General features: G+C 31.3%; 2 protein-coding genes across 3 annotated transcripts in view; one reads left to right on the top strand and one right to left on the bottom strand.

The window, feature by feature from the left end:
• Positions 1–22,335, top strand: part of LOC118199617 (protein phosphatase PTC7 homolog) — a 32,078-nt gene extending 9,743 nt beyond the window's left edge. The window contains exons 3-6 of the mRNA XM_035371509.2: positions 910–1,105; positions 6,532–6,655; positions 6,834–6,963; positions 13,504–22,335. Of these exons, the coding sequence (XP_035227400.1) occupies positions 910–1,105; positions 6,532–6,655; positions 6,834–6,963; positions 13,504–13,616 (563 nt within the window). The 3' untranslated portion in view covers positions 13,617–22,335. The remainder of the gene's footprint in view (positions 1–909; positions 1,106–6,531; positions 6,656–6,833; positions 6,964–13,503) is intronic.
• A 1,485-nt stretch (positions 22,336–23,820) lies between these two features.
• Rad9 (cell cycle checkpoint control protein Rad9) overlaps positions 23,821–26,330 on the bottom strand; it is a 38,269-nt gene continuing 35,759 nt past the window's right edge. For both annotated transcript variants that reach the window (XM_085812573.1, XM_035371508.2), the window contains exons 9-11: positions 25,848–25,994; positions 25,393–25,633; positions 23,821–23,964 (exon numbers count right to left, since the gene is read on the bottom strand). In XM_085812573.1, the coding sequence (XP_085668699.1) occupies positions 23,866–23,964; positions 25,393–25,633; positions 25,848–25,994 (487 nt within the window). In that variant the 3' untranslated portion in view covers positions 23,821–23,865. The remainder of the gene's footprint in view (positions 23,965–25,392; positions 25,634–25,847; positions 25,995–26,330) is intronic.

The raw sequence follows: 26,330 nt of genomic DNA, 5'->3' as shown, positions 1-26,330 counted from the left end.
AAATTTATTATTGTGAAAAAAAATATAACAGAATGCTGGAATTTTTCTCGGAAATGTACAAGTGTTCACAATATCATGCAGTAATAATCAGTAGTTATACTTTAAACTACAAAAAAATGTTAAATAGAATGCAAAGCACAGCACAGAGAAAGCTAATCCCATCAACAATAACAAGAGTAGCTAGCTAGCTAAACAACTGAGCTAAGATTCTTCTCTTCAGCTTTTTAAAGCGTTCAATCGCTAGCAATATCTTTGCTTCTCGAGATTTCTGGAAACCAACGAGACGATGGAATTACGGTTACGGCTAAGACAGTAGTCAATTACATATATTCAAATTCATTACAATTAAAAGAGATATCCATTTATTCAATGTTAAATTCACATGCTCTTATATTTTTATTTTTTCGGCATAGCTTTCCCTTAAAATTTATCATGTACATCACATTTATTATAATTCTACTAGAATTAGCTATCTAAATGCAAAATTCATAACAATAATAATAATGCTGTGATTATTGTATTGTTCTGTACAGTTTGTACAAATAAAATGGACATTTTATGTTGTATTGTTATACATTTCTTTCGATAAAAAATTGCGAGACTTTAGGATCTATTTTTGATAGTTTCTCTGCTAGTTAACTTAAACTAATGCATATTGTGCTAAAAACATAAGTGGCACTAAAGTGATTTTGGTAGACTGGGGGAAGATTATTATTCTAAAAATGTATTTTAAATTGATTGTTATTTTGAAATTTATTTTTTATTTAATGGTTCATATAAAATACAAGTAACATTTTTCTAGATCCCATTTTATCCCTCTTCTATAATGGGTTATATTATCAGCTTTAAATAGAATGGTAAATTGAGATCAAGGCACATGAATTTTAAGATACTACATTTTAATTTCAGGTAGTAGTACAGCATGTGTTGTTGTCTTAAATAGAACAGATCAGATGTTGTATACTGCTAATATCGGTGATAGTGGCTTCTTGGTTATGCGTAATGGTGAAGTGGTACATAGATCAGAAGAACAGCAGCACACTTTTAACACTCCATTTCAACTTTGTTTACCTCCAGCTAATATTACCGGTGTTCATAGTGACAGGTAATTTATTTTAGATCTTTACTATGTTGTTTTCTATGAGATTTCTTATTAAATATTAAATGTAATATTTTATTGAAAAGAAATTAAAATATACTTGATAAATGGAAGGTGAAATGGAGGACAAAATAATACGAACACTTGTGAAATAATTGGAAATAATAAAAGTCGAACTACTAAGGACTTGTTACTACCAGCTTGGCCAAAAAATTTTATGAAAATCAACAATTGATAGATAATCCTGTTATCAAAATCTGTCACTACAATGTCTATTCTAAACACGAATAATGATTAATTACTATTTGTAATTTTGTCTGCTAATTACAGATGTAGGACAAAATAATACAAACACCTGTGAAATAAACACAAATCTTTATTAATAGGGGTTGGATCACCTTTTGACTGAAGTACAGATTGAATGTGACGTGGGATAGATGCATAAAGGTCATGGACAATATTTAAAGGAATATTAAGCCATTCCTCCTGCAGAGTGACCTCTAGTTCCAAAAGTCTGGATGGAGGTGGAAATCGGGAATGAAGTTTGGACTCCAAATATGCCCATAAATGTTCAATAATATTCAAGTCCAGAGACTGAGGGGGGGCCAAGCGAGATGTTCCATTGTATCGTCTTCCTATTCGAACCATTCTTGAATGCATCTAGCAGTGTGGCTAGGGGTGTTGTCATCTTGAAAAAAAGGGGTCGCTCCCAGGGAATACAGTCTGGACAAAAGGATAGACATGATATCCTAGAATGCTTAGATAGTGATTGGATATGATCTTCCCATGCGGAATAATAAATGGCTCAAGACTGTGCCATGATATCGCACTCCATACCACAATAGTAGCCCCCCCCCCATGCTTCACAGTCGGCAAGAGGCAGTCAAACTCTTCTTTGGGTGTTCTCCAGACATAAACGCATGCAGTCGTCTGAAATAGGGTGAATGACGATTTATCTGGCCATATTACCTTTTGCCACTGCTGTGGGGGTCAGCCTTTGTGATCTCTGCACCATTGACGTCGCTTGAAAGCATTAGTTGTTGTCACCAAGGGTCTACTAATTGCCCCTCTGCCATAAATGTTCGTAGCATGAAGTTCCTTATTGACAGTTTTTGTTGAAACGGGGTCCTGGAGATGACTGTTCATTTCGGATGTTATCATGGATAACAATTGCTTGTGCTTTCGGGCTACTATGCGCTTCAAGCCCTATCAGCCAGCTTTGACTTTCGGCCATTGTTGTGCTTTGAAGATGTCGTCTTACCCTCTTTTGTGTACGCTGTCATAACAGCTGATACCATACTCCTTGCCCACCCCACAAGGTTTGCTGTTTCCATAACCGATGCTCCACTTAAATGCGCTCCAACTATCATTTCTTTTTGGAACTTTCACAGGCCTGACATTTCAATTTCTCACAGACAGTTCCATTGAAGCATGCAACGCAGGTGACTGCTGTTGAGAGAATGATACCTTCCTCTTCACACTCACTAGGTGGCAGACTTATGTTGCACGTGGCACGGCTGTACTGCAGGTGTGAAATAAGTCATACTTTTTCACAGGTGTTCGCATTATTTTGTCCTCCATCTGTATATTACTCTAATGAAAATTATTCATTTCCCTAGTATTATTTATTGATTTATATGATAGTTTTAAGTCATTTATTAGTTTTAAGTTATTTTTCTAGTAATAAACTCAGCCTTAGAATAGCAGTTTTCATTAATTACTATTCTAAGGCTGAGTTTAAGAAGTTTTCATACCTACTATGTGTATTATATGTACTACCTACATTTACGAATGCTTTAAAGAAAAGTATAATTTATTAAATTAAAAATGCTACATAATTTAAAAAAGTTACAACTCTGAAACTGATTCTAAGAAGTTTTCATCATTGTAGCATTTCTGTATCATTTTATGTTTATAGCAATGTTTTGAGGAACAAATTTTTAATAAATTCGATATATGATGTTAACTGTCTCTGAAAATGACATGAATTTGTGGGAATGTAGATAACTATCCATAATGAAAATTATTCTTTCATGGGAAGCTAAAATCATCTAGAGCTATGAGTGGTCGTCTTGGAGAAAATTTATGACATATGTGTCTCTTGTAAATTTAAATGATTTGGGAAAAAAAAAAATTTTTTTCATAATTATTAATGTGAATTTCATGACTTTCTTAACAAATATATTATGACAGGGTTGTTAAAATAACACCAGTATGTTACTATTGAGTTTTTCAGAAAAAGAAAATTACAGTACTTTTATAACCATCTGTAGTGTTTTAAAATAGCTTTGTCTTTCATTTTTATGATTTTTGAATATTTTAATTCTGAAATTCAAAGTAGATAATGTATATGATAAACAGAACTTTTGAATTAAGCAAAAATAAAAGTTGTTGTAATCATGTTCAGATTAATTTCATTTATTCTAATTTTTTTATAATGTAATTGACTGAGCAGTTTTTTCAAAATACTTAGATACAAAAGTAGGTGTTCTTTGGAAAATTCACTTTATGCTTATTTTCTGAATTTTTAAAATCTGGTTTTTATTTGTAGAGTTGGCAGGTATTTTAATGGTTAAAATTCCAGAAAAGGCCGATGATAAAATGAAAAATATATTAAGGGTATTAACACAGAACAGATGCATTTTGCAGAAAAAGTATGATGAGTTTTTCATGTTGCTTTTGTTGAGAATTTGTTGAAAAAAGTAGTGAAAACAAAATTATCTGGCTTTCTGTGACCTTTCCTTGTTATCAAGGTGTCCATTTTCAAAGATCTACAAGTACAGATGAAGTTGAGTCAGCACAAATATTTAAGTATAACATATCAAACAGAAAAATTTACAACAGTATATGCTTATACAAATATACTTATCATAAAAAATATAATATAATATTTTATGTGATCTTAATGCCTCAGCTTTCCAGTTTTTATGTAGAATTTTTTTAAGGCACAGACTTGGATTGTCTTTATTTTGTCAGATAACCTTTGTATAAGAAGGGGGTGTAACTGAGGGTTGTGTTCTCTATGTTACATTTTTCAAAGTAAAAATAAATTCTGTTGTAAAGGAACTTTCACTATTTACTTCAGGATCATTATATGTTGATGACTTCCTATAAGTTGCCAAGATGTAGATATAAGGTATGTTGGGACAGAGTTTAAAATTGCTCTAACAGAATTGAGTAGAATTGAGACATGGTCAGAGACACATGGATTTGTTGTTTTCAAAACATAAGCATGTACTTTTGTAGGAAGCAAAACTTCATTTGCAGTGAAGTTCTTAGTGATGTTCAGATTAAAGCCAATTTTACTCCTAATGTCCTTTACTTGAGGAAGAAGTATTTCAGAATTCTGAAAGTACTGGCCAATTTCTTCCGAGGTGTAAAGCTTAGCTTGTTGCTCTATATTTCTAGGACTGCCATCTGCTGTAGACTGCACTATGGCTGAGTTATTTATGGATTGCTAGTTTTCTGTTTTATTAAAATTATACCCTGTTCATCATCAGGCCATGCAGATTTGTTCTGGAGCCTTCAGAACATCTTCTATTCAGAGGCTTTAGATCTGCTTAGAACTATCATTTCATTTGGGATATTAACAGTCATCTGTTCGTTATTATTTTAGTATAATGTCACAACCTGACCATTTTCTAGTTACCACTGTTTGCTTGACGGCTGTTGTTACTTTTTATTATCTTCTTTATATGCATCCCTTGCCTGTTGGGGCTGAGCCAATGATACAAAAATATTGCATGTCTGATTTGAAGGCAGTAAAGCATCTATATATAACATATTTGGATAATCTAGAAATTTGTTTTGTGAATGTTTTCCACTAACTTAATAAGAGAAACATTTGCAAGATAGTATACAGGTAAGATTTTCTTGAGCACAGACATTAATAAGCAGTTATATTGTGATAGATACAGATGGTTGAAAAATTGCTGGTCAGGTAGAAATGTTGTTTGCAATTGGAAAACCATATGGAGGGCAGATGACTGCATAATGCTTGCTCCCTAATTACTGCTGAAACAACTGCGTTTTATTGCGCTTTTTTATTTATATGGAAACTATGCCAATAAAAATTTATATCGCATTTGTGCACTAAAACTGAGTATTAGAAAGTTTCTTTGATCCTGTAGTTATAAAAGTTCTGCAACTGCATCTGGACTTCAGGAGTCATGGGTACCAAATTCTTCGCAGCTGCATTCCTGGATATGTAAAAATAAAAGGTGACAAGCTAGTAGACATCATAGTAAAGTGTGCTAAATGAATTATGTAGTTGGCTGTCTCCCTTGATGTACATTGCAGTAGTCGAAGTAAAGGCAATTATCATGGAACATGCAAATGAATAATAAATTGAGAAACATAAAACTCTAGGTGCAATGTTGGGAGGTAAACAGAAATTGGAAGTAAGATGTCCTTTTAACTCGTCTCCAAATTTGTCACTCTCAAGCAGTGCACAATTGCTTGTTAAAAGAGAGTGAACCCGTAGAACCCGTATGCTGTAATTGTAATGTGCTGTTGATGTAACACATTTGATAAAATGCCCATGTGAAATATTTTAAGGGTTCTGATATATATATGTATATAAGTGTTGACCATTTAATTGGAAAATACATTAATTTTATTTCAGTATTTAACCTTCTGAGCATTATGGGTTTAGCCCCGACATTTTCTCTGAAACGAAAAAGAAAACAACTCTCTCATTTTGTACTTTGATTTCTTTTCTTCCAATTTTCCCAACCTAAAATTGGATACCTACTAGCATAAATTTTCACGTGTAATGAATAAGAAAGCCACCCTTTTACACAGAATTTTGTGTCCATAATGCCGAGAGGGTTAAAGGGGATTGATTTTTATCCATCAATTTGAATCTGTTTTAAATACTTTTATGTATTGAGATTTTACCTATTTTTATGTTTACAGTAATTCTGTGAATTTCATACATTTTCTCATCAGCAGTTGATTGTGTAAGTTTGTTCCATTTCAAATTTTTATCATTAATAAATTATCTTAAAAATTTTCTTAAATTTTATGTTTCACTTATACAAATTTGGATATGTACAGTACCATATGTTCGACACTATATAACCTTTCAGGTTTCATGATAGGGAAATCCTTCACCTCCATATTTTAAAATGTATTTAATATAAGAACTTCTTTTAAATTATGTGTTGCCATAACCCTGTATTTGTAATTCTGAAATAATAATTGATGGAATACTGGATTTTTTAATTCATTTTATTTCTGAATTATGTATAAAACTTCAGCTCATATTTTATACAGTAGTTTTTCGCAGTTTTTTTGTTAAGCAGTTTATATTTTTGTACAGTATTTATCCATCATTTATTCGCTGAATTATGGATGTAATAATTCAGCATGTAACTTGAAGTAATATAGGTTATGTAAATTGAAAGAATTTTTCATTCTTTTGCATTTAGTCCTGAATCAGCAGACACTTCTTCAGTGCCAATAGAAGAAGGAGATCTTATTTTATTAGCAACAGATGGCTTATTTGACAATCTTCCCGAATCTGTCATCGTGCAACAGTTAGCAAATCTCAGAGTAAGAATTTTAAGATATTTTCATTCTTTAAAAATGTGCTTTTATGAGATATTTTTGGTGCATTTAAGAAATATTTATATTATATCATTTTTATTTATAATGTGCATAGATAAAACAAGAATGCAAATATATTTTATATAATTTACTTACTTATTATGTTTAATAATTTTCCCTCAAGGATCCCAATTTGGATAATATGCAGAATATGGTGAATACTCTTGCATTTCTGGCACATCGTTTAGCATTTGATGCGAACTACCTGTCACCATTTGCCAAACGGGCTTGGGAAAATGGAATAAACATATTAGGTAATTCTTTTCTAAAATTAAGTAATTTAGAAATGTAAGGGAAATGTATGAAAAACATACTTTTGCTACAATTCATAAGTACTGATGCAAGAGTGAAAATGCTTAGATTAGTTTTTAGGCTAATATGTTTGAAATTTTAAAAACAAAAGCCTATAAAAAGCTTTGAAATTTTAATGAGCTGGTGATGTATTTTTTTCATTTATGTCTGTGCATCAATAACATTTTGCAATTTTTATTGAAATGGTTTTAGAAATTTACAGAACTGCAATATGTAATAAATATTGAGATAGTCTTTTTTTTAAATCTTCACACGAAAGTAATAAATCAACCATAAACAACCAGAAGTAACATGTGGCTGTAAAATAATTGATCCAGTCCATGAATTCCAATAAATTCTCTTCTGTTAAAATTCTTATGTTTATTTTTACACAAAGCATTACTTTATTGGGATGCAGTAGTCTCGATGTTACTGGAGGATTTTCTTTTGACTTACCCTATGATCTTTTTCTAATAATATTATTGTATGGTATCTTCTCCCTAGTAATGTTTCAAAAAGGAGTGTTTTCATTTTTTTCTGCAGACTGGCATTTGGGACAGTATTTTATGTATTCTTTTAAATAATATTGTCTGATTTAGTGGCAACAATTCATAGTATATAATTCCTTTGTAGTTCCACTGTACACAGAGCATTTTTAGGTTTTCTCATAACATGATTATAGTATTCATTATATTATTCACTTATCGGCTCCAGTTACGAGCTAATTCATAAAAGGAGCTTCTTTATTTTGTTTGAGCAAATAATCGCATGCTGAAATTCAAGCAAGCATATTCTACTCCATTAAAGTATGAGGTGCCCATACATCATAGCAACTTTACATACCCAGTCTTCTTCAGATGATCATGTATTGTACTTTTCGGAATATTTATTCTTACTTTAGTTCCTGAACTGTAAAACATGAATTTTCAACAGTACTTCTTTTAACAGATTCTGGTTTGCTGATGGACAGTTTTCCAGAGTGGGCATCATTTTTTAGGCTGAAATTTTCATGACTTCTTAAAAGCACGTTCAAACTGTGTCATCAGAAAAACAGCACTTTTTTTGTGCATAGCACAAATTTTATAAGCAATTTCATTTGCTTTCTCCCCCCTTTTTATAATAAAAGAGCATAATAGAACAAAAACGAACTTTTGGATTCTTCATTCTTAGCATTGCACTGGAACAAAAATTATTCCAAAGTATGTGCTAGAGTTATGCTGCATAAGTAGAAAAGACCGTACTAAAGCATCTATTTTGAGCAAGATTAATTGTTATTATTAGCAGTAACAAAATAATTGGAAGAAAATACAATTTGATGTGGGAAAATGCAGGGATTTTCAGATCAGCCAATAAGAAATATGCTAACTGTGAATGGAGTATATAACGAAAATTTGGCAAAGATAAAATAAATAAATAAATAAATAACTAAAGTGGTGATATATTCAACACCAGCTGCAATTAGCAAGCTGATTCAAATTACACGTTTCAGGTATGAAAACCTAACTGTAGCTGAGCAATGAAACCACTGACTATAAGTAGTTTGACATAGGTTTGTTTCTGTGAAACGATTCATGAAAGGTCCATCAACGTAATCTTGTTTTTTCCCTTATGCTTGTCTTCACTTTCATATCTGCAGCTTCATTTTATCTAAATATGTAAATATGTGTACACAAAAGAAAATGGGGCAGTTCTATCTCTCCTGTTCTATTGGGCCGATTGTCGAAATTTAACTTGCATTTTCATGTCTCGAAAGTGTGACTTAGGATGTATATTAGATTTATATGTAGCATTATTCTAACATAGGTATTTTAACACAAAAATCGGACTTTTCTAAAATAACATATAAATTTTTTTCCATATTTCGATTCTACAACTTGGATTATGCCAAAGTGCGAAGTTTTGTAAAAATCGCACGAATAGTTTTTAAAAAATTAGCTCTCAAAAGTTTAGCTCCATGTTAATTGAATTTGGTATATATTTATTAGTATGTCTTTTTTTTTTAATTAAACTTTTTTGATTCTTCCTTTTACATTTCAAAATGTAGGTTCATTCCAAATAAAATTCTTCATGAATTTTATTTGGTGAGGCATTTGCTGCCGTTTCTTCCAGCAGAAACTATTCACCTGCATTTCTCTCTATGAAGCAGCACTCTGAAATAAATCCCATCGCATTCAACTCTTCCAAATCTGAGCCTTACAATAGAGCATTTACTATGCTTGAATTAAAGAGAGCTTTATTGCAGACACATAGGTCTTCTCCGGGTCTTGATGGCGTGAATTACGAAATGCTAAAGCATCTGTCCTATAAGTCACTGAATGCCCTTCTCACTCTTTACAATAGAGTGTGGAAGGAGCGTACCTTTCCCAGTGCATGGAGGAGAGCTGTTGTGATTCCTATTGCTAAGCCAGGGAAAGACCCAAGGAATCCCTCCAACTATCGGCCAATTGCCTATGCAAACTGTTTGAAAAGATGGTAAACAGCCGCCTAGTCTACTTCTTGGAAAAGAATAATATTATATCACCTTATCAAAGTGGTTTTCGGAAGGGAAGAACGACCGTAGATTATATGGTTCTTTTAGAGACATCTATTCGAAAAGCTTTTGTCAAAAGAAGTCACCTTGTCTCAATATTCTTTGACATTGAGAAAGCTTATGATAAGGCATGGAGATACGGTATACTTCGCGATCTCCACGAGAGTGGCTTGAGCGGCAACTTACCAATTTTTATTCAGAATTTCTTGTACAATAGAACTTTTCAAGTAAGAATTGGCTCTGCTTTATTGAATGTTTTTGAACAGGAAGAGGGTGTGCCTCAAGGCTGTGTGCTTAGTGTAACGCTGTTCAGCCTAAAAATAAACTCTGTACTAAAAGAACTTCCTCCCACCATCTTGGGATCTCTATATGTAGATGATTTACAGATTAGCTGTCGAGGGGCAGACGAGATACATAGAGAGGCAATTGCAGATGGCTCTGAATAAGATCCAGGAATGGTCAAACAAACAGGGATTTACTATTTCAAAACAGAAAACTGTGTGTGTGCACTTTTGTAGGAAGCGTGGTCTCCATCCTGAACCTGAGTTATATCTGAATGGTACAATTATTCCAGTTGCGCCTGAAGTAAAATTTTTAGGAGTGACGTTCGACCGAAAATTGACTTTCCTTTCTCATGTTTTAAACCTGAGAAAGAAGTGTCTAAAAACATAAATATTTTAAAAGTGTTGGCGAACACCTCCTGGGGTGCAGAGCGTTACTCCATGCTTCGCATTTATAGAGTGCTTATCCGCTCTAGACTGGATTATGGCTCAGTTGTTTATGGATCCGCTCACTCATCTGTTTTGTTAAAACTGGATCCTGTTCACCATCAAGCTCTGCGGATTTGTTCAGGAGCTTTCAGGACTTCTCCTGTCCAGAGCCTATATGTTGACTCTAACGAACCATCACTTTATCTGAGGCGTGAGCAATTGTACCTTTTGCAATATTTTAATATTCTATCTCAACCTGAACATCCTAATAAACTATGCTTACTTGATAATGAGTGTAATACATTATTTGAAACACGTCCATCCTGTATTCCTACCTTTCGTTTAAGAGTTCGCCTTATCATTGAGGAACATTCCCTCTCTGATATGCGCCCCCAAGCAGTACAGAACTTTGAAATACCACCTTGAGAAAATTCGTGAATTCAGCTTCTTGATGTTTTCAAACATCACGTGAAGGCAAGCACTAACGAGATCGTATACAGACAACTCTTCGCTGAGCACAGGCACAAATATAGCAGTTATCTTCCAGTCTATACAGATGGATCCAAGTCAAAAGATCATGTTGGGATGGCATTTGTAATTGAAGATCACATGGAGGGCAGACGCTTGCACCGTGATTTCTCTGTCTTAACATCCGAACTAACTGCGATATATTATAGTCTCTTGTACATCTCAAGGCTCTGCCACAAAAAGTTTATAATTTATACAGACTCGTATAGTGCGCTTAAATCATTAGAAGCTTTTTCTAACACTCAAAATCCAGTAATAGTGGATATTCTTAAGTTACATATAAACTTAACAGGTCGTGGATATGAAGTCCTGTACTGCTGGGTTCCCGGGCATGTGGGAATAAAAGGGAATGAGCTGGCAGATATCACAGCGAAATGTGCTGTTGAACTGTCCAGTCGTCTCATCCCTTTTGGAGACATCTGTTGTGTTGTGAAAAACAAGATCCGAAAAAAATGGCAGCAACTTTGGGATGTTCAGCTTCAAAATAAATTAAGACATGTAAAGCCTAGAATTGAGCATTGGGAATTAACCAAAAATCGTAAGGAGGAAGTTCTTTTGACTCGCCTCAGAATTGGCCACACTAGAGTAACACATAACTACCTTTTAAAAGCTGAGAATGAGCCTGTTTGTTCAAATTGTAATGTTTGTCTATCTGTCCGTCATATTTTAATTGAGTGTCCAAGTATTAATAGTCTTCGTCAGAAATATTTTAATAGCTGTGACTTACCTCTCGACCGTTTAATCGGAAGAGAGGTCAATATTAATTTATTTTATTATTTAAAAGAGACTGGCTTTTATTATCTAATGTAATTTGTTTTGAAGACTGTGTTTTGAATTTTAATGTGTGCTTTTTAACTTGTTTTTATATGACTTCATCCTTTGGATTTGGTACATTTGTATACTTGTTTTTAATTATTGTATTTTAATTTCATCATTTGTAATCATCCCATCTCGTGTTTGGCGCGCTATGATCATCTTTGGTTTTGCGCCATAATCTCTCACTCACTCACTGCAAATAAAATTCGCTCATTTTTTATGATTTATTTTACAAATTTGTATTTTTAAATAATTTTTATAAATTTTTGAAAAAGATTTTGAATTATAAACTGTAACATTTTTACCACCATCTTAAAGTAGAAGTATTTCTAAGTATATCTTCAAAAAATTAGTTTTTTATTCAAAATTTCCCTAGATATACATGAATTTACATATCGGCACATTTTGAAATTTGGCATATTTGTTATAAGCGATTAAAAATGCCAAATGTGGTTTACGCACTTTATCAAAATTATTTGAAAGAATGAATTGATGTGCCTTCCCCCCTCCACTCGTGCACAGTGAGAAAGGGAAAAGAAAATAGGTTGCCATAAATTAAAAATTTCACCAGCTGAATTATTCTTAGTACAAACTGAAAAAAATGCGCCAAGATAAATTTTTAAATTTCTCAAAAACATTTACCAGAAATTTCCAAATTTAATATCTAGGCATAATTTGCATCATAGAATTAAAATATGGAAAAAATTTGGTATGTTATTTGAAAAAGTCTGATTTCGTGTCAAAATACCTGTGTCAGAATGCTATGTATAAATCTAATATATATCCTAAGTCACACTTTTGAGACATGGAAAACACAAGTTAAATTTAATTCAGTCGAACGAGACATATAGAATTGTACCCCCATTTTATTTGTGCAAGGTCTACATGAAATCATTGAACAAATGATGTGTCACATGAGCCCTTGTGTTGCTTCACTATGTTTTCTGCTATAAACTATGCCTAAAACAAGGATGATCTGAAAGTCCACATCTGCCTTTTGGTAGATGAGGGCTCATAGGAAGAGTCACCAGTTAGTATCATTCCTTTTCTTCACCCATATGCTAAATTTCTGTTATATATATATGCACATGTGGGTGTGTGATACATACACATATGTGCATGAAGAAAAGATGAGAGAAATAACCAGGAAAAAGTTCAGACAAAGGAGGTATTAAGTTTCAAAATTTCTGGTTTAGGCTATAGATATGCATTTTCTTCTAAAGCAAGTGAGAGTATTTTGGAGGGCATCTGTTTATTTCAACCCTATACAAGTTAGTTTTATTTCCTTCCATATATAAAAATTTGCAAAACATTTTTCCCAGCCTAATGAAACAATAAAATTTATTTTTAATGTATCTGAATTTCTGATTTTTTATTAATTTTGACCTTAGAATGAAATACATAATCTCATTTTTATTTTCAGTTTACTAAAATAAATTTCTTAAATTATTTCTGTGAAATCGTAACATAATTTTTTTGTTAGCTTTTTACAAAGATGTTTGTATTTTGTTGTGTACATTCAGTGTTAATAATTCTATGTTATATATGTGATGTTCATGTAATTTATAACATTGCAACTTCTAGCATTTTTTAATACATCTAAAGCTCAGTATTTTGGCATGTTAGTTCTAGTTGTATCTGTTAAAACATTCATTTATTAGGGTACTAAATTATTAAAGGCTTAAAACTGAAATGTGTAAAAGAAGTTTCAACTTCATAAGCGCATTTAACCTCAAAAGTACTTCAATCAAACTTTTACTACCAGCACAACTATTTCAGTTTACCATGACTTTTGATATTTGTTTGTACTATTTTAAACTATATTTTATATAGTCTATACTAAACTGGTATTAGTTTCATAATTTATGTTTTACTTTATATAAATACATTATTTGATGTTTTATTGACTTTCCTTTTAGGGGGTAAACCTGATGATGTTACTGTACTGTTGGCTGCTGTTACTAATCTGTTTAATGAAAGTGCTCCTATACCTGCGGTTATTGCCCAGCGTAGTTGTTCTGACCATGGATGATAATTATGAAAGCTTAAAAACTTTTTTCTTTCTTTTAAATTAATCGTAATGTAGGTAAATGGTATTTCAGATTGAAGATATGCTAGGAAAATACTTTTGGACACTAGACAGTAATGAAAGTATTAGTAGAATAAATGAAGAGCTACTTTTTATTATTATTGAGATTTTCATAGCATCTGTTAGATGTATGTTTTATTAATTTTATCAATGTATTTAATTTTCTTTTATTACTACCTGCCTTTTCTCACAAAACTGAAAGCAAAATGTCTTAATATAATCAGGTTTCAAAATGTTTATTATTTTGACAACAGAGTACTGCAAAAGCAATAATAGAAAATATTGCCATTATCAACTTTAATAATCTTAACTCACTGTAGTAAATTTAAATCTTTAAACATGCATATTGGCATTTTTACTTTCCCAGTAAATTTAATAAATCTTTTGTTTTATTGATTGCATCTCCCTGTGAAGACTTTACTTAAGTTTAGTATTATATATAGGGTAGTAATTTTTTTGCAGGGTCAATCGTAGTTAAGTAGTAAAATGTCGCAAAATATTCATAGTGTACTAATAGTTTTATGTTAAAGAATTTACATTAATATTTCCTAATCAAGTACTAGAGATGAAGCAGTAATACAAGGAACTAACAGTAATAAGCCTTATATATGCTAATGTTTGTAAAGAAGCATTATATTTTTAGACAATTACTTGTATATATTAACTTGTAAAATTCTGGCAGTATTAAAATGCCGTTATGCAAGATCAGTTTTACCTTTAAGTGGACAATGTGTTCACACATTATATCATACCCAGACAAATTTTTCTTTCACGTTATAACAGATTTATAATTTTAGGAAAGAACTGTTGAGCTGCGACAGTGTTTGTGGTTCCATTCACCCCAAAATACTTAGAGGTCCGTGGAATTACAGTTTTATATGATAAAAACTCACATTTTAGTTAATCATAATTTTAAACATATGAAGGCTTTATTAACTAAAATTTTTAAAAAAATTAATAATTTTATTGACAAATAATGATTGTGGAAAAACTGAAATTTGGCAGGTGTTTATTTGAAATTCATGAAATTTCAAAAATATTTAATTATTGTTAAATTCTTAATGTGATAAAAATTATTGCACATCAGTGATACGAGACTTGCTATACCATTATATGCCAAATTTTAAAATCATTAGCATTTCTACAAGTCTCATTAATTTTCAGAAAGGCTTATTTTTAATGTATTTTTATTGTGTGTGATGTGAAGCGAGTATATTACATGAGTTCATTGGGAAGGACCCTCAAATTTTAAATATGTATACACATTAAATGTAGTGAAATGGTTCAAATGTTAATATGGTAAATGTCATCCATCTAACCTTAGATTAAGATATTTACTGTATTTGTCCTGGGGGAATGAATCATATTCCAAACAATCAGGTTGTCTTCAGTGCAAAATCACCTTTTACATGCAAATCAGTTGTCTAATTATGAAACAGTTTTAAAAATGACCATTAACAGTGTATCAAACCTGCCAATTTTGTGCGGGAAAAATCAGAAAAATATATTCAGTGTATTTTTTAATAGAAACTGATGCAAATCCAACTAATTTGAAAAAGTTGTATGAAAATGGGAATTTAGGCCAATGAAATTTCACATATGTACTCCTTCCTGTTTCTGCTAAAATTTTTGAAAAATATTGTTTTATAAAATTCTTTATTTAAATAACTTTTTAAAATTTTACACGATATTCTTAGCATGTTTAAAATTGCTGGATTTTGAATTGAAGACAGTTTAAAACAAGAGAGCTTATCTTCATGTAATTTTTTTTAACAATCTAATTTGTGTATGTTTTTGCTCTTGGAATACATGGAATTGTAGCTATTTCTTCAGATAAATATACAATTGGGGACATTAACTGCAGTTAACTCAAAATAATGGTTAATTGGAGGGTGTTCAAAAAATTGCAGGAATGAGGAATACTCCATATTTATCAATATAAAAATATTACCAACAATTTACCTGTACTTTTAAGCAGATTTATAAGTTCATTTGACTATGAAAATTAAATCAATATTTAAAACAAAGAGGAAAAGAGTGAAACTCTTCTGTTTATCATTAGAAATCAGTTGCTATCTTCTTAAATTATAAGTGGCATTAAAGAACAATGCACTGCAAAGTCCGAGATTCAGAATCATTGAGACTGCTTTTGGAAATTTCCAGATTCTAGATCATCAGAATCTATGATGATATGTAGAAATTATAAAATTGAAAACATAAAATAGTTGTTCAATAATATAGTCAAAATAATGAAGCATTTATTATTTCATAGAAGCCTTTTTATTATCAGATTTTACGGGAGTCAAAATTTGCAAAAAGAAAGGTAAATATTTTTTATTAAACATTTCTTTCAACATAAGTTTTCATTTTTTGTGTTACTACTTTCTGTGTAGTTTTTTATATAGACATAATTTCTTGTTCATTTTCAAAATTCCATCATTCAAATCCTGTAATTGTGTTAAAAATTTCCACTAAACTATATCAATCGAGTTGTTTATTCTCAGTGACCTTATAGTGTCTTTTTTTCACCATCATTAGTGAAATTATCTGATTTAAAACCATACTACAGATTTTGCAGTCCATTATTTGATTGCTATTTGGAACATTGTCATTACAATAGGAAACTTCTGTTATATAACCTGCATTTATTATCACTTCTCCACAAATTCTATTAAATGGAAAATTTTGCCTTCTATAACATTTAAAATTTATGACAAAACAAAGTTGTTGTTTTGCCTAATTTTGCAATCGCACTTTTTTAAGCCCAAATTGTGCCAATGCCACTTTCGAAGACAAATATTAAATATGCTTTTGCTTTGCAAGCCCCGTAATCAACTCCAGAATTAGGAAATATTTTGGACGTAATCAAAATTTGAACTTAGATAGCTGTAATAATAATAGTCTTCAAAAAATAATAAGTTGGATCAAATTAGTTAAGGAAAAGTGAAATTAGGTACATTAAATGCATTTCTTCTAGATCTAATTCTTTCTTTCTTCTCATTGTTATGTCAACAAAAGAAAACCAGTATTAGCAACATCACACTCCAAACAAATTTATCTTGGAGTTTCAGTTATCAGATGGAAAAAAAAAAAAAAAAAAAAAAAAAAAAAATATTAATCTCTCCTTCCCCGAACTTCACAACAGCTTAAGGGCCGAAAATATGGTTGTGGCTTATGTCAGACAAACTATTGTTGTTTGTATGGTGCGATTCCCTAGCCTGCGGTTGTTTGAAAGTGACATACAGGAATTTCATTTAGTCAGCAGAAAAATCACTTTTATGAGACTTTTTTTCTGGATTTTCCATTCCATAATTTTGTAAAAAAAAAAAAAAAAAAAAAAAAAAGGCTGGTGGTTCAGACATTGAATCATTCCGGATATTGAATGCTCGGATATCGGATATTTATAACGAAACTTGAAAATGTCATTGAATTAACACTTGTGTAAAGATTACAGTTGGAACTTTTTGTGTTTATCGTGCAGATGCCATCTGTCACTGCTGCACAGAGTTTTGTCTTCATTCTTGTATTTTTGAGACTTTTGTTGTGCTGATGGTTTGTGATAGCAGCTTTTCTTTCATTGTGCTATAAAGAACTTTTAGACAGGGCCTAGTTTATCTGCAACTAGTTAATTGGGAATTGACTGTCATTCAAAAAATATATTGAGATAAAAAAAAAATGTGTGTTTTAAAATACAATTACAGGTGAAATTTTAGAATATGTGATTTTCTTTTAAGTGTGTAAAAAATTATAATTAAAAATTAACTAAAGTATTTGAAAGCTTGTTCACTATTATAACAGCATTTCTGATTGTGTAAACAAATGTTTTCATAATCACTCTTAAGGTCCCAATCGCATTATATTTCGGCTACGTCGGACTTTATGTCGAAAGGGACAATTCTCAGAACCCGCACATTTCCAGGAAACCCATGTAGCTAGGTTACCATTTTCACTTACTACAAAGACTTGAATGTCAAACAGTAATTGGTTATCGCTCAGATTCGGATCATGTGATCCTTCAGAACCAGAACTTTTGTCTGATTGCTTGATCTTTAAGTGGGACAAAGCTCCAAGCCGAAACATTTCCCGCGAAGTTTAAAAAAATCCCGCATAGCAGGTACATCGTTTCTGTAGCTAGGCGGGACCTTTGCTTCAACCGAAGCTCTTTCTAGAAATCTTCCTATTTTACACCAGTGCTATCAGAATCTCGTTTTTCAGAATAGTTCCGTCTAGTAGGGACTGTCACTAGATGTGATAACCTCTGGACTCTTTTAAATGAAATAAAAGTTCAGTTCATTTGCATAATTGTGTAAACAAATGTTTTCATTGAAATAAAAGTTGTTCTTTATGCATGTTAAATTCAATACATACAAAATTTTCTGAAGCTGTTGGATAATTTAGTAATACAGTAATAGTTATTTGCTGTTTAGTGATGCATATTAACGTGCAGTTTATACTTTTTATAATTTTGTTGAACTCACGAAAACCAATCAGACCGTTATTTTTGTTACGCTTCCCTTGTTTTATAGAAATTGAAATAAAATGTATAATTTTATTATTTCCATTTTGAAGTATTCAAAATTAATGAAATTTGGAAAGGCTGATTTGCTGTACGTGAACTGAAAATAATACAAAAATAATTTTTTCATGCACTACATGTATATTTGTATGGGCATTTAAGTTGTCACTCGTGTCTACAAGGCTGGTTTCCTTGAATAAAGATCCATTTCCAGGCAGTTTTTAAGCAAAGTGATTATGGATGTTAAGTATATTAAAGTTGAAAGTAAAAATTTTTCATTGCATTGTTTCCCAACTTTGTTTAATCATTTTATATGAGCTTAAAAGTTAGCTTTACCTTAAATCTTTATATACTGTGATGATAATGCTCTAAATAAGGACTTGCTAAGCTAGTAGCATGATTCCTATTGAATGAAAAGGTTTTCCTCAGGATAGGAATAAATGAAATGGTTGAAGTCATTTATGATAAAAAATGTGTTAATGCCATTATCGATAAGGTGTCAAGCAGATAGTGTGAATGTTTACTGGTAATGCATAATTTGAAAACTCTGTCATTAGTCACTATAGCTTTCATGTGATAGTGATTGTGTTAATATTTGCTATGCAATTGAAATTTAGAATTTTATTATTAAAATCTTTCATGGTTCATATGTCACCAAATACATAAACATTTTAAGAATTATCAATATAATTTGTTAGTAAATAAACAGCTACGAAATTGAGTTTTTAAAAATTTTTTATCCTTAAATAGATAAGAAGACAAAATAATAAATAAAGGCTTTTTGAATTTATTGAGGCTATTTATAAAGGCTTTTTGAATTTGAGGTCTTTCGTGACAGATCCAAAAACCCGAGCAGCTCAGATGGTTTTAAATTTAGCTGTAACCTGTGGTTTGATTTCAGTATGATTACGGATTTATTTCTTTACATTTTATTTTTTTATAGAAATTTCTGCATAGGACATTTTCTCTTTGTAAAGTTAGTGTAATGAAAATGAGCAGAATTCTGAGATTATGCAATATTGAGAAAAAAAATCTGTCACTGCAGTGGGTTGAAAGAAGAGTACGCAAAATTTTGTTTAAAATGTTATTATCTGCAACAACTACTTATAATTTAGCATTGTATAGTTTAATGGAATATGTTTAACATCATGCCCATTTTGTATCATCTGTTTCATCATTTTATGAGCAGTTATATCAACTAGTATGGAACTCTTCTTGTTTGCATGTAGTGTTGATAGCGTGTGTTCATGTGATAGGTATATTCAACAATCAACGAACGTTCCCAATTAATATTTGTGCATTTATTATTTAAAGAGTGCAGTGAAATCTCTCTAGGAAATCAACCAGAGTTTTAGACAGTTTTATTCTTTTGTAGATGTAATTATAGTATGATTATTGATAATGTTCAACACCATTATTTATTAATGTTTTTCTTTTTCATGAGAGGTTTCATTGTGCTTTATAAATCATGTAGAATCAGAGTTTGTAAGGTTGTAGTATATTTATTAGTATTTTTATGTTTAAAGGGTGTCATTTTTTTATCAATTTCTTTGTCTGACTTTTTATTAAACGTACAATTTCTAGTATTATCTAGCAATATTTTTTTAGGTCAGTGAAGCTTTTCTTTACGTTGAACATTAAACAGGAAGCACAAGGGACCAAATGAATACTGATGTATTCACGCTCAGTTTGTGCAATGTTTTACTAAGATATTTATATTGCTTCCTAACAAGTCAGTTAACAAGTGCTTATTTGCAGAATCAAGTTGTTAAAGAATTATATTTTGTAAACTGGCAAAGCAGTCCTTATTTATATTTATGTTAACATTGGTATTATAAAACCAAAGCTGTCAACTATTAAGCATATCCAGTGAACTGAAAATAGGGTCTCATGGCAGTTGTCCAGCCTAGATTCGTATCCAGTCTAGATGAGACTTATCAGAAGATGGATAGGTGTGGCTAGTAAGGCAGATTCATTTTTTAATGATTTTCTTCATAAGCTGATAGTTTAATAAAAGAAATATTTGATAAAAGCTATGTAAATACTGTTCTATATTTTGACTACATACTAATTAAATTTATTTGTGAAATCATGTTTTTGAAACACCTCAGATGTGTACTTTTTTTTTTAACTTGACATCCCTAGTGGATGGATGGAAGTTTTGTCAGTCTGCTAATATGAATGGAATCAAGAATATGGATGCTTAATTAATTAGAAAGAATAATGTGAGACTTATGCTAATGTATAATACATTCTAGCATTGAGGGTTGAATATTTTATAACCAGTAATTGCCTTGTTTAGAAGTTCTATTTTTTTGATTTGTTCTTAGAATATAATGAAATGCTGTTAATTTATTTTGGATAAAGTGCATTTTTACTATTATGCTTTTCTGATGATATGAATCAGTTTATTTCTAAAAGTGAAAATTATTCAAGTACATAAGGATAAATGTGATACTTCTATGTCGTATTATAAACATAAACCAACAAGACATTTAATACACATGAAAGAACTGTTTTTTCCTCAATGGTGGGCCATCAGCCGATTTCTGCTTGGCCACTACTAAGGCCAGAAATGGTGCTCACTTTATAATGGAGGTTCCTAATACGTGGGCCTCCTTTGAAGGAACGCATAGTTACAACCATGCCTTCTCTGGGATTCAAATCCAGGCCCTTTGGTATCGCAGTCAACTCCCCTAACCACTACACCGTCTGGGATGTACATGAAAACTAAAAGAACTGTTGAAAATTTGAAAGGTAACAGTGGCGGGAAGTTCTGATGTAGAAAAATTTTTCATCCACTAAAGTTTTAAATGTTCTTCTGGGAGGGAAAAAAAAAAAAAAAAAAACTATTGATGAGTTTTTACTGAATTACACATTATAAGTTATAAAACATGACTGTTTTCCAAAACAGAATAAATTTTTATAATTTTCATTCAAAATAAATTCCTGCATTCCTGTGATGGAATGAACTTTGATTGTTAACCAGGTTGTGATGGCATAATTGCGTAGTAGAAGGGTGAATGCCAACGGTTGTGCTGTGCGTAAACGCATCTTTTATTTTTGAAAGATTTTTTTTCTAAGGTAGAAGAAAGGTAGAAGCTAAAGTGCGCAGCTATCTGATATGGAAGCTCATCCAGAGAAAGTTTCGGCTCAAGTTCCGAATTAGTTACATCATCAGCATTGTTTGAACTTTTACTAAAGAATTATCTTTGAGAGTAATCAGAATAATAGGCGCTATTTTATTACAATTATGGTTTTATTTAAAGTATGAATTAGAGAATGAGGATTACAAATGAAGCTATAAGAATCTATCAAGAAAATTAGCTCGAAACTGTTAATATTATTTAAAATTTCTTAGTAATTTATAGCAAAAAACACAGATGATGTCATATGTAAACACAGAACAGTCATATGTATGGATTGATCTAGAAATGAAGCAGTTGAGAGAAATTTTGATTGGAGATGCTAGGAGAAGGACATATAAAAATTTAACGAAGAAATTTAAAGAGCTGTTGCTAATTAAGTTACTAATTTAATAGATTTATTTTCCTATTTTACATGTATATGGTTATTTATAGTAATTTTTAAGTCTGTCTAATTAAAAGAAAAATAGATGCATATATACAAATAAATAAATAATGGTAAAAAAGATAGTTAAAATACACAATCGTACAGTATTAAAGATTTATGTCAAATGCACATATATTTTCACACATGTGTATCAGCATTTTAATAAGCTGATAAAATGTATCATTACTGTTAATACTTAACAGGAGGAGCTTTAGGTTTCCTGGGTTCTAAAGATTCATCCTAATACTGAATGTGGTATCTTATAATAGTTGATAGCTTTGTGAGCTCTACATTTCTTTTTCTTATAATTAAAAAATATTGTGAATTTAATTTTCTCCCTTAATTTACTAAAAATAAGTATTAATTACTAAAATTCATTAAGTGTAATTATTTTTTTTCCAACTTTCTGTATATAATTTTATTTTAAATCTGAAATATATTATTCCATTGACCTTGTATAAAAATACTGGTATAGGAGTAAAAATTTTATATGAGTGAAAGGTATTGAATGATGTATTTATATATAGAAAGCATGGCGATGATTCTTTATGGGAAATAAAGTAATTTCAAGTATTTAGTTTTTGTTTTCATTTCATGGATCTTGCAAATAAATAAAATTGTTAATTAGATTTGAATTTCAAGGTGCCAAATTTTTAGGTTTCATTTAATACAAAATTGGACTTTTTGCATATTGCATTTACAAGGAATTTCTTTGCAGATATGTATATACATCCTTTGTCAGAAAAGTTCCAGAACAAAGGTTTAAAAAAAAAAAAAATCTATTTACCAAGTAGTGCATCATGCGTAACTGCCAACATTTGAGGACTTGGAAGCAAGCAGGGAAATCTTCAACTGTGATGCTTGCAAGCTTATTTGTCACAGCCCGTTGGATGTCTGCAGTAATACTGATAAAGCTTCAATGATCTTTGACTCAAATGTGAGATCACATCTGTCTCTATCCAATAGTTTAGCCTCTTTCTGTTCATCTGTGAGTGAGGGATGATTCTTGCATTAAGTTTCCCTAAATCTTATGACACACATCACGTTTCAAATTCAGTTCTTCTGATATCATATGCAATAACTCAACGGTCTTGCAATAACTGCCTTACATGCTCCACGTTTGCATAGGTATGTGCTGTAGATGGGTGTTCAGTTTTGGAGTTATCTTGCACTGAATCTCTGGCTCCACAAAATCTTTAGTGCCACTCAGAAACACAACTTCTTGAAAGTACCTCACCTGCATATGCTTGCTTAATCAAGTTCCATGAATGAGTTAATTGATTATGAAAAAACATGCGGGACTTTTTAAGGGAAACTGGCTCGTGTCCATGTTACACATGGAGAAAACCACGAAAACGCCCATGCAGCCAACCTGTCCACCTGGAACAGAACCCAAGCCAAACCAGCGACTTTAATGGTGGCCAAGTATGTAAAATATGTTGTGCTTCAAATCCATGAAAGAAAGGTTATGCTTCAAACAGTTTTCTGATCTCTACACCATTCAAATACCTGAATTTATGATACCCAGAATTCAGTTGTGCTTTGTAAGTAATAAAGAGTCCCCTCACTAAACCTTTTAATATTCCTTTATTTTTCTTGACACCTTCTATCTCTCTAAATTGCTGTCATAGGCATCATATGCAAATGATACGATTGAGCTCCTTCTATAATGTATGTAACATGAGATGATAGAAATAGCCAACAATTTGTTATCATGCCATAGCAAGCACTACACAAAATCCGACAAGCCAAGTGATAACTACCAATACCTCCGACAAGTAAATGTATCACTTGGCTATCCAGTATATTATTTCTGTGAAATTAAATGTATGTTACACATCTCTACACTTTACATACGTTCAGTGACCTTATTTTCTTTTAGAATCAAAACCAATGCTTGCACAAACATTGAATTAACAGATTTTTCATTATTACTTTAAAAATTATTGAATTGAATGAAATTTGTTTGCTGCAGAAAGATTTTTTAACTCAAAAGATAATTTTCTCATTTTCCGTATGCATTTAAAGGATAGAAACATAAAAATGCAATTACAATGGTCTTGTTTAAAACTTTAATATACATTAAATTTAAAATTTAATAATTTACTTTTCATCATCACTATCTGGAACTAGGACTTCATCTGGATCTGCAGCCATTGATGCACATGTTGCTTGAGACAGACCCAGAAATAGAGAACGAAACTGTAAAAAGAAGAATTTTTTTAAATTTACAGCATACTCCTTTCAACAAACAGAAATATAAAAATGTCATACTTCCTTGTGATAATCTTAATGTTCTGAGTAATGAGGTCTTTTGTAAGAGAAATTTTTTCTCTTTATAAGAGGTAATTGGGTAAGAGAAAATTGAAGAGCAAAATATTTTGAATAATTGGGTAATATGTACACAATGCAGTTTTTATGCAGACTGCATACTAGTTGCTAGGCCATGTTGCTCAGAAAGTTAAATAAATGCAAAATCTTTTAACAGGTTACTTTTTTTAATATTCAGTTCTGACATTTTTTGCTTGCCAAAAAAAGTACATTTTTTAGATTTCAGTATTCCATGATAGTCCATGATAGTAATATCATGGAATAAACCATTAAATGTAAAATGATACATCTACTGTCGCCAAATAAAAAAGAATCTATATTGTTCAACAAAATTTAAATTTAGTTTATAAAAAATTTCAACTGTAAATTGATTAAAATTACAGCCTTTTCTTATTGAACATAATAGAAATAGAAAAATAACAAAATGTTGAAGATGACAAAAATTTGAATAAAATTTAAAAAAGTATTAGAACTGCTATTTATGCTACCAAATTTCATTATTACCAGGGGCCCACCAGCGGCCGAGCGGTTAAGCCGCTCAACACTGGTAGTTCAGTCCAAGGTTCGAATCCCGCGAACGGGCTGGCTGCATGGGCGTTTTCGTGGTTTTCCCCATGTGTAATGTGTATACGAGCCAGTTTCCCTTAGAAAGTCCTCCACGAAGGCATCCCTCCCCTTAGGCAGATAGCTCTCGAGGCTTTGCCATAATCACACACACACACATTATTACCATTCAGTTTTATTTTTGATGCAGATAGACTTTTATAATATGAAAGAATCTTAAGCCTACTTGATTCACAGTAAGTTTTGATTTTTATTCATAATGACAAACACTGTTATGTAAAAATAATAAACTCTAAAGTAGCAGAAAATTTCTTAAAATTACTATGTACAAATTTGCCCTTATTTTTTCTATATAAAACTCCGATTGTGAGACTGAATAATTATCATGAACAACAAAGTTATATGGCAACACAAACAACAATGGTGCATGTTTGAGAAGTCCTAATTTTGAGTCCCGGCAAGGGCATTGCTCATTTTTCATGTCTCCTGTTTCAAAAAAGTCCTAATAACTCACACACACACACACACACACACAAAAAAAAAGGGGGGGGGGAGGAGAGGAGACAGAAGTGTCAGATGAGCAAAATACTATTAAGAGCCTTACGAATCTGTATTTATTGAAATATTGTGACCTTTTAATAGTGTGCATGTATATAATTTTATATGTTTATGGATTTAAGTAATATCTTGAATAAAAATGGAAACATTTTCCCAAATATATTTTAAAATTAATACCTTTTTATGTGGAGGTGTTGAAGGCACTTCATCTTGGTCCGAATGATCAGCTGGCACTGGCTCTGGATTTATTACAATATCATCATCAGTGTCATCATCATCATCATCATCACTAAATGTGATTTGTTTAGCAAATTTGGGTAACCTTTGAACACTTGCATTAATATTTCCACTGCTCTTAGTATCAGAACTATGATTGGCTGAAATACCATTTTCTTCTTTATTATCTAATTCAAGCTGCCTGAAAATTAATTATAATATGTAAGCAAGTAAAAGAAAACAGTTGGGGAGAGCAATCTGTAAACTTCAGATTATAGAAAAACATAATTTTATTTTTAACACATATGACCAAGAATGTTGCGATGGTTAAAGAAATTACATTTTTACAGTTTAATGCAGTTGTTTTTAACTGCACTTGATTTTTTTCCCCTTTTTAATAAGTTAAAATTACTTACTTGTCTCTGTCCTTGCTGCACTGTGCAACAGAAGTCCTTAGAAGTGACATGCTTGATGATACAGATTGTGTGTCTCTATCTGCTAAAGTTGCTAGTACAAAGTGCACATCAACTCCCTTTAAGGCACTTATACTAAATGTTACTGGTCTGGAGGAATAACAGAAATAAACACACATTTTAATAAAAATTGTAAACAAATTTCTTAAATCTTAAGAGTTATGTCTACTAGATCTTCTAGACTCAGTCTATCTTGTCTTTAGACTATGACCAAAATTTCTATCAGAAAACTACATTTGCTTCAAAACCATTATTTATTTAAATGAAAAAAGCAATGTTGAAGGAATATATTTCCTAGAAAGATATGCAAAGTCCTATAATAAATACAAAAATCAAGCATTAATACACACAGAGTATCAGATTAAGCTTAAAAACTTTTGTAGAATGGACAAGTGAATCCAAAGTCATTAAAATGAGTGAGCATAT

Source organism: Stegodyphus dumicola, chromosome 1 (genome assembly GCF_044657685.1).
Source record: "Stegodyphus dumicola isolate Sdum_Otavi_A_Nest chromosome 1, ASM4465768v1".
NCBI lineage: Eukaryota > Metazoa > Arthropoda > Arachnida > Araneae > Eresidae > Stegodyphus > Stegodyphus dumicola.
This window is presented reverse-complemented; position numbering and strand designations above follow the sequence as displayed.